This window comes from Emydura macquarii, unplaced genomic scaffold (assembly GCF_026122565.2).
Source record: "Emydura macquarii macquarii isolate MOO-44397 ecotype Brisbane River unplaced genomic scaffold, CSIRO-AGI_Emac_v2 contig_3487, whole genome shotgun sequence".
Classification (NCBI taxonomy): Eukaryota; Metazoa; Chordata; order Testudines; family Chelidae; genus Emydura; species Emydura macquarii.
Genome location: NW_027133624.1, coordinates 650,022 through 659,116, shown reverse-complemented (window position 1 = coordinate 659,116; position 9,095 = coordinate 650,022). Strand labels below are relative to the sequence as shown.

The 9,095-nt window shown below is 41.9% G+C and overlaps 1 protein-coding gene across 1 annotated transcript; it reads left to right on the top strand.

Annotated features, from left to right (window-relative positions):
* The first annotated feature begins 7,831 nt into the window (after nucleotides 1–7,831).
* On the top strand, nucleotides 7,832–8,764 carry LOC137144816 (olfactory receptor 5G9-like). The gene has a single exon (XM_067535301.1). The coding sequence runs from the start codon at nucleotides 7,832–7,834 to the stop codon at nucleotides 8,762–8,764; it is 933 nt and encodes a 310-aa protein (XP_067391402.1).
* Nucleotides 8,765–9,095: the final 331 nt, after the last annotated feature.

The window sequence follows — 9,095 nt, the reverse complement described above, 5'->3', positions numbered from 1 at the left end:
GGCCTTAATCGCCTGTTTATACTGTACACTGGAGTGGAGTGTTCTCAAGCTCTCCTATTGAAGCTATTCCACTTCAAACAAAATACTCTGGGAGAGAAAACTTGAGAAAAATTATATCACAGAGCAGTTATAGGGGATTCCTTTTGGTAGGCTGGAAGTTCAAGTCCAGGGCAACAAAAATGATTAGGGATCTGGAGCATGAGTTAGGAGGAGAGATTGAGGGAACTAGGCTTGTTTAGTTTGCAGAAGAGAAGAGTGGGGAGAGGTGATTTGATAGCAGCCTTCAACTAAATGAAGGGGGATTCCAGGGAGGATGGAGCTAGGCTGTTCTCAGTGGTGGCAGATGACAGAACAATGAACAATGGTCTCAAGTTGCAGTGGGGGAGGTCTAGGTTGGATATAAGGAAAAACTTTTTCACTTGGAGGGTGGTGTGGTGGAATCTCCATTCTTGGAGGTTTTTAAGGCCCGGCTTGAGAAAGCCCTGGCTGGGATGATTTAGTTGGTGTTGGTCCTGCTTTGAGCAGGGGGTTTGACTAGATGACCTCCTAAGGTCCCTTCCAACCCTAATTTTCTATGATTCTATGCTTCTGTGATCAGCTTGATGTTAAAAGGAGAAGAGGAAAAAAACAGAGAGCCTATATGAAATGTGGAACAGCTTCAGCACTATGGGAAGAAAATCTGATCTGAGGATGTAAAACATAATCAGACAACACACAAGTAAAAATCTGGGAGAAAATTTAAGAATAAAAACATCATAGCTTAGAGGAATACACAGAAAGATAAAAGAAAGAAATAGATGAGGTAGTGAGAGGAATGAAAAATGGAAAGCACCCAGAGTGGCTGGGATGTATGGATTCAGGCTGAAATGCCTTACAGTTCTCAGGAAGCTTTTTTGTCTGTTTTCCAACCAACTTGCACTTAAAATGGTGCCTTGACCCCTCAACATGCAGCACCAAGAACCTGCATTGCTACCACCTGAGCTGACGGCGGAAACACACGAAGGAAAAACTACCCCCGACCACCCCAAATTCAAGCTACAGCTGGAAAGAAAGCCAATAAAAGGGCTTATTCAGGATTTGAACCCAGGCTTAACTGCGAGGCTCACACCACTGGATCAACAAACCACCCTGACCTTACAATGCTCTGAGACCATGGGAGAAAATTTAAAAGTAATAAAAAATCCCCACATACCCTAGGGGAATACACAGAAAGATCAAAGAAAGAAATCCATGCGGTACTGAGAGGAACAAAAATTAGAAACCACTCAGGCCAGATGGGATGCACGGATTCTGACTGAAACACCTTACAACTTCCCATGATTGCTTGCTTGAACTATCTAATAAAACTTTGAAGAAAGCATTTCTGAGATGGATGGTGACAGGGATAACTCTCCTCACACAAAAAATAAAGAGGAAGAAGAAGAAGGCTGCAGTGGGCCCCTGAATTTTTGAATATATGGGAATTAGAATCAACAAATCTGGCAAAGAGGATACGGAGAATGCCAGCTCATAATGCCATGCTGCCCTCTGAGCAAAAAGACGCCACAGTAAACGTAGTCATATCCTACTTTTTACTGCCATCATACACAGTCTTTGTTGCCCCTTTCTCATTCATTAACCCGTGTGTCCCTCTATTGGTGAAGTTCAAGGACGGAGGGCCATTTCCCATGCTTTCACCTCCACTGCCCTTTGGTGGTAATTATATATTATGATTGAAGTGATTTGCTACTTGGGTGTCTAACTCCTTACCCTTCTTTGGAGAATCTGAGCCTACAAATGTGCCTTTTTAATTGTTTGTCCCTAAGCCTCAGTGCCCTCATTCTTATGAACCACACACCCTTACTTACGGGCTAACCCAGCACAGTGTTACTGGTGGCTTGTTACAGAGAGTGAACTTCAGGGATCTTGTCCCGGGGGGGACAAAACGGCATTTAAACAGCTCTCAAGAAATCAGCTCTTTGTCTTGGAGTCTGCTAAGGAGAGGTTCTTTGCTCCATTTGCACTGATAACCCTACACATCTTGTAATCATATTTCAAATATTTGACCTCCTTAGATGCTGTATCCCAGAGGCTGATAGAGAGATCAGACAGACAAATCAGTAAGTAGGTAGGCAGACTAAGAAAAGAATAAGAAAAAAATCACAGGACAGAATCATCTCACCCTATGTGTGATCCATGTTTAAAAGGCAGGTGAGTTGAATCATATTTTTATGTATTTCTTTCTCCCTTTGATTTCTAAGGACCAGATTCTGCTTCCCTTATCCTGGGGGCACTGCAGCCTCTCATTTACTTCTTCCTGGATGCCGCAGTCCACTCTGTGAGTCAGTAGCTGCACAGGGGTCATGGTTTGTAACCCAGCTATCTCTCTGTCAGTATGTTTCAGGGCAGCAATGAGCAAACTCAGAGCAGCTGCTGCATGTGAGCAGTGGTTTATATGTTTGGAGGGTGGGTGGGCGTGTGTTGGGGCGGTGAGTAGATTAGGGGCCGCGTGTTCTTTGCAGAAGGCGTGTTTCACTGCGCACAGACTCTGCTTTTGTTAACATTCAGGTTCTAGTCCGAGACCCATCACTTTACTTGGGTATTTATAGATGATAATGGGAAACAGATTGAGTTTCTCTCCAGTAAATAATACAGGGCTAGATTCGATATTGGACAGGATATTGGCTTCATTCCCATTTCCACTAAAAATCAAAGTCAAAATAGCCACTCACTTTTCTGAGGGCAGGATAGATTTTCTTATGCATGAACAGCCTGAAATTCAGATGTGCAGGAGCCTGAGTCAAAAGTCCCATTGGACTGAATTTTCAAAGGCACATAAGTGTTTCAGGAACAAAACTCCTATTAACTTTTAATCAGTCCCCTTTTTAAAAAGCATTTCCGGCTGCAGAATGAGTATTTGCTGGGCACATTCATTTATTATGACCAGTATTATTGTTCCTCAGTATTACAGAAGGGCAATTTGAAAAAAACAAATAGCTTTCACAATATATAAGGTCTTTAAGCACAAAAAGGGAAAGCTACTGTCTAAAATTTATCCCCAGGAGTCACCAATAAATCCAGCCCTTCACCTAGTCTAGATTTGGACAGCCAGGAATCTTGTTAAACCCTCTGGAGAATTCCTGCATTTAGATGCTCAAATGCACTCGTTTTCCTTTGACTTTCCTTAACGTTCTCGCAGTGCTTGAGAGTTCTGTTTGCTGGAACTCGCAGACCATGATGTCTTGCCCTCCTAATGTGTTCATCAGCCGCTCAGTCAGACCTTTAGGGATCACTAGAAATATTCCAATAATCACTGGGATCGTCTTTGCTCCACTTTTTCCATAATTGTTCTCTTCTTGGCAGAGTTATTCTTCCTCTGCTCTTTTTTCTTCTTGTTTCTTATTATGATGCTGTCTGGTGGTAGGACTCGGGCTATGACAATTGCCCGATCCCATAAAATCTTATTCTCTACAGTGATTTCGATGTGGTGGTTGCAATAATGTAGAATTCATTTAAATCCATTTTTCCCCAGAAACCCTAATGGAGGACCTTGGTAGCCTCACATGTCTCTTCATATATTCTCTCCCAGACAGGCTCAGCAGGTGATGAAGTGCCCCTTTCTTTTCAGAACACATTCTGCAATTCAAGGAGCAGGTTTTTTTGGTGAGTCTTACTTCTCTGTAATTAAGCCTTAAGGACTTCTCTTGTGCACTCGTATTGAGGATCTGTCTCTCTTTTCAGACATCCTTCTACAGGTCATGAGATTGTTAATCCTCTCTCCCTAACAGGTTTGATCTCTCTGCACCACTGTGTGTGCATTTATTTCTGGGTAAAGGTTTGGTGTCTCTCTGTGGAGATTTCCTTTCTACTTTCTCTCATGCTTTCTTAAGCTGGCATGCGCTCTTGGGTATTGCTTGTTCTCACCATCAGACGATCTTTTGCTGTATCTGACTTTTCATACCTTTTGATGTTGCATTCTTCATTGTCACTTATTTCTTCTAAAGATAGCAGACCTTCCCACCACCCCAGTGTTTCACATCCTATCCATGTCTCGATTGATATTCAGTACTCTATGCATTACTAGCAGCTATCTAGCTTGGATGTCAAATTTTTACTTCTTCCCTTGATTCCACTCTGTCATCCCAGCAGTGTATTGTACTACCAGCATCTCCCACATACTAGTGGCTTGGATCAAATTCTTCGCCTTGAATTTTGTCCTTAGAATAGCTCCTATTGCTCTAATATTCTTCCTCACTTATTCTTTGACTTTCTTGTTTTGTATCTCCGACAGTTCTCTGATTCCAAGGTATTTTTAGGGACCATGCTGACAAATAATTTGGATAGTTCCTTCATTAACTCATATGCCCTCTGATTGTCCCAGGCTGCTCATCTGTACAGATGCCAGCACACATTTAACCAACCCACCCCAGAGCTTACTCACCAAACGTTGTAACACATGTCATCCCTTTCTACAGCTGCTTTTGGGACTGTTCATCTCACTGTAGTTCATCCAGGTCTAACAAACGGCTAACTGGTGGTTGCTCTTTGCTGTTGAGATAACCACAATTTATCTCGCAGAGCATCCACATCAGCAGCAGCACACTGGTGCTAAAAAGTGCCCTTGAAAACCTTCCTTTGTAATTTGGACCCCATCAATAAGAATTCCTTTCTGTGAGAGTAGAGTGTTCCCGTTAAACGTAGATTGCTGCAGAAAAGAAATGATCTTATGATGAACTCTGGACATTTGCTGTGTCTTAGTGATCCGTGCTTGTGGAATGCTGTTGTATGCTTTCTGGTAATCTACCCACACAACCGCTAATTATTTTCTGTCTTTGTTTTTTGTCCCTTTCAGGTTTACTGTGGTGTCTTTTTGCTCAGGAGGCAGCATTGCACTGTGAGCTGGCATTATCCAGATCTTCTTAGCCAAAATTGTTGCTATCAATTTCCATAGAGTTGGTAAACACGTGGTCAGTCTATAATTCATAGGATCACTGCAGCCTTCTTCTACGTCTTCTTTCTTTTTTTGTGTGAGGAGAGTTGTCCCTGTCACCACCTATATCAGAAATTCTTTCTTCAAACATGTATTAAGTTGTTCAAGAAAGCAATCATGAGGAGTTGTAAGGCAGTTCAGCAAGAAGCCGTGCATCCCATCTGATCCGGGTGCTTTCTAATTTTCATTACTCTCAGTACTTCATTGATTTCTTTCTTTGATCTGTCTGTGTATCTCTAAGCTAGCTTTTTTTTAAAAAAAAAAAAAATCTCCCACGTTTTTGGAGTGCTATAACACAGTGGTTGTTTTGTTGGCCTAATGGTGTGAGTCTTGCTTGGGGTTGTAGCAAGCATGGGTTTATATGCTGCTTAAACATTTCTTATGGCTTTCTTTCCTGCTGTAGCTTGAATTTCGGGGCACTTGTTCTTTCTTCATGCTTTTCCTGCTTCAGTTCAGGTGATGACAATGCAGCCTCTTGGTGCTGCCTGTTGAGGGTTCAAGCCCACCTAGGGACATGAAAAGATGGAGATGTTGGTGGGGGAGAACACACAGATTTAAGTGCAGGTTGTTTGGAAAACAAACCAAAAAAACTTCCTAAGAACAATAATGCATATCAACCCGATATCCCTGCATCCCATCTGCTTTGACTGCTTTCATTTTTCATTCCTCTCAGTATATCTTCTATTTTCTTCATTGATCTTTCTATGTATTCCTCTATGGTAAATTTTTTTTATTCTTAAAGTTTCTCCCAAATTATTAATCTAGTTCGCTGTCTGATTATGGTTTTTATCCTCCGATCAGGTTTTCTTCCTATAAGTGCTAATTTTTTTCCACATTACGTATAGACTCTCTGTTTTTTCCTTTTCTGCTTTTCACATCAAGCAGATCACAGAATCTCCTAAGGTCTCTGGTGAAATGACTGTCCTCTTGATACTGACAGCTTTGTGCTGAATATCTTTCAAGCCTATGACTCAGAGATCATCTGGGTTACCTAGGGAGGTGGTGGAATCTCCATCTTCAGAGGTTTTTAAGCTGTGGCTTGACAAAACCCTCGCTGGGATTATTTAACTGAGGTTAGTCCTGCTTTGAGCAGGGGGTTGGACTAGATACCTCCTGAGGTCCCTTCCAACTCTATGATTCTATGATTTACCTTTCGAATTCTCACATCCCTTCCATTCAGTGGATATTTCACCTTCAAGGCCGTTTGCTGCTCTTTTCTCTTCAAATGATTTTTCTGATATTAATCTAGAAGGCTGGTATCTCAGTGTAAAAGCTTACTCTTCTGGTTTAACCTTCCTTTTCGTGGAGGTAGTTGAATATAAGGAGTATTCCAATGGTTCACATCCTCAGATGGCTTGATGTTAAGCCAATGAGTTGCAATTGTTACTGTAGCATAAATTATCTGAGAGAGTAGGTTAGTACTTGTTGGTTTATTCCACTGTCACTTTGCTGTTCTAAAAAAATCATACTTGGTGGCACTGGTCGGTGCTCAATGTCTCTTACATGCTGCATGACCTCCATCACCAAATGATTCATATGTCCTGTATTTCAGGTGCTGTTTCACTCATATTTGCGCTTGGTTTTTCTTCCTTTGGTGGCTTCTTTTTATGCTGTGTCATTGCTTCTAACAAAATGTTTGCATTTGGTTCAACATGATTAATCTCCCATTACAGGATTTCAAACTCCATTTGCGTAAATACTCCTCTTTGCAATTAAGCTCTCACTTCTCCAATGAATCTATGCTTAGTGACTTCTTTCTCTGTGGTGTTGTCTGTCTTCTTCAGGTCTTGGAGCATTCATTTCCTCCATCCTCTCTATTCCAGTTTTGCCCAAATCCAACCATAGGTCATTTGTACTAGGAATCTTTTTCACTCCTTTCTTGAAAATTATCTTGGATTGTTTGGAGAGTTGTGTGATATCAGCCTCGGGTTACCCACTTTTTCACAACAAACCTTGCCAGTGGAGGGGCCTGTCATACAGCTAAGCTCTTCAGAGAACTTCTTTATGGCACACATAATGTTTATCGATTTGCCAGTAATCTCTGTACTCAGTTGGGTTGTCAGAGTATACCAGTCTGTGTCCCAAACCAGTATTTCTAGGCCTTGGGGGTTTATTATTATTATCATTATTAATGTAGAAATCCTAGCTATTTTGATAGGTATGGATCCACTGAGATATTATAGATTTTAGAGATTCGACAAAAATTACAACATGTAACAGAGGAAGAGGCATTTCTCATAGAATTAGCCAGATCCCCAGCGGAGTGAATCAGCATTGGAGTTAAGGAATTAGATGCCTTGCTGGAGTCAAATCAACATATTGCTGTTGATGTTAGAGGGACAAATTACAGAGTTATTAGGCCACAGATAAACAGCAAGAGAGCAGTTCATTTTATAGCCTGGTGTTTGGGGCCCTCACCCCAGACACGGGAGAGCCAGTGTCCGGTCCCCTTTCAATAGAGAGGAGCAATTCCAGCAGCAGGAGAGACTAAGGAAAGCATGCAACAGACTATCACAAAGTCCCAGCTGAGCGGGGATATTGTGAATGGCTTTGGGGCATGATTCTCGGATTTAGGTGCTTAAAGAGGCAGTTGGGTGCCTTAATCCTTGTCTGTTTCAGGCCCATTTTCTCCATGTAAAACACACAAATTCCAGCCAATGCTGTTTGTCTAAATCTTGCCTATTTTTTTTTTAAAACTTACTTACAGGCTGGAATAGGGTTCTTTTACATCCATCCTACTCATCAGATTATCTCCACAGGCCCTTTCAATTTAATATCATGGTATGTGTTAATTTCATTTTTGTTTGTTTGTTTGTTTTGTGTTTTGGTCTTACAGGTCAGAGATTTCCCAGAAAAATATCAATGGAAAATAAAACTACAGTAACTGAATTTATTCTCCTGGGACTTTCCAATGACCCAAAGACGCAGATTTTCCTCTTCCTGTTGTTTTTAGTTATTTATCTATTCAGTCTGGTTGGAAACATAGCCATCATGGTGGTGATAAGAGCTGATTCTCACCTTCACACCCCCATGTACTTCCTCCTCTTCCATTTATCCTTTGCCGATATCTGCTATTCCTCAGTCACGGTGCCTAACATGCTGATGAAGATCCTAGAAGAGCACAGAACTATTTCTTTCAATGGCTGCATTGCTCAGATGTTCTTCTTTTTACTCTCAGTTTGTGCAGAAGTTTTCATTCTCTCAGCCATGGCTTATGACCGCTACACTGCCATCTGCGACCCTTTGCGTTATGTGAAGATAATGCGCAAAGCGATCTGTGTTCAGCTGGTGAGTGCTGCCTGGACCATTGGATTTTTCTATGCCCTTCTTAACACAGTTCTTGTCCTCAGGTTGCACTTCTGTGGGCACAATCAAATCAGCCATTTCAGCTGTGAGCTCCCTGCTCTGTTACAACTGTCCTGCACTGAGACCCTCACCAGTCAAGTGGTGCGTCTTATTTGTGCTGTCACACTTGCATCAAGCGCCTTCCTCCTCACCCTGATCTCCTACATTCATATCATCTCCACCATCCTGAGGATACGCTCTGCGGAGGGCAGGCGTAAAGCCTTCTCCACTTGCAGCTCCCATCTGATTGTAGTTGGCTTATTCTACCTGACAGGTTTTTTCCAGTACACAAAACCCAGCTCAATCTCCTCTGTGATTCTGGATGAAATATTCTCCATCCAGTACAGCATCTTGACTCCTATGTTAAACCCCATCATCTACAGCCTGAAAAACAAGGAGATGAAAACAGCTCTGAGGAAAATTTTCAGGAAATTCAGGTTTCTCAAGTAGGGATGATGTTCCTTTATGTTTTTTTAATCAAAGAGCAGAGATTTGTGGGTTACTTGTGTTTGGGACATTCTCAGTTCAGATATCTGACTGACACTGGTATAAATCAGTGTAGATCCATATAAGTGAATTGGCCAGATCCCCAGTGCTTGTAAATCAGCATACCTCCAATGGAAACAATGGACGTTGGGGTTAGACTCACAAAGAGACTTGAACAGGAGAATTTGAGAGAGATATCCCATATTCCACTGGTCAGGGAACAAACATGAGAGGGGACAGATCCCTGTTTGAATCATTTCTCATCATCAGATACCTGAAGCGGGGGGGTCTCCCA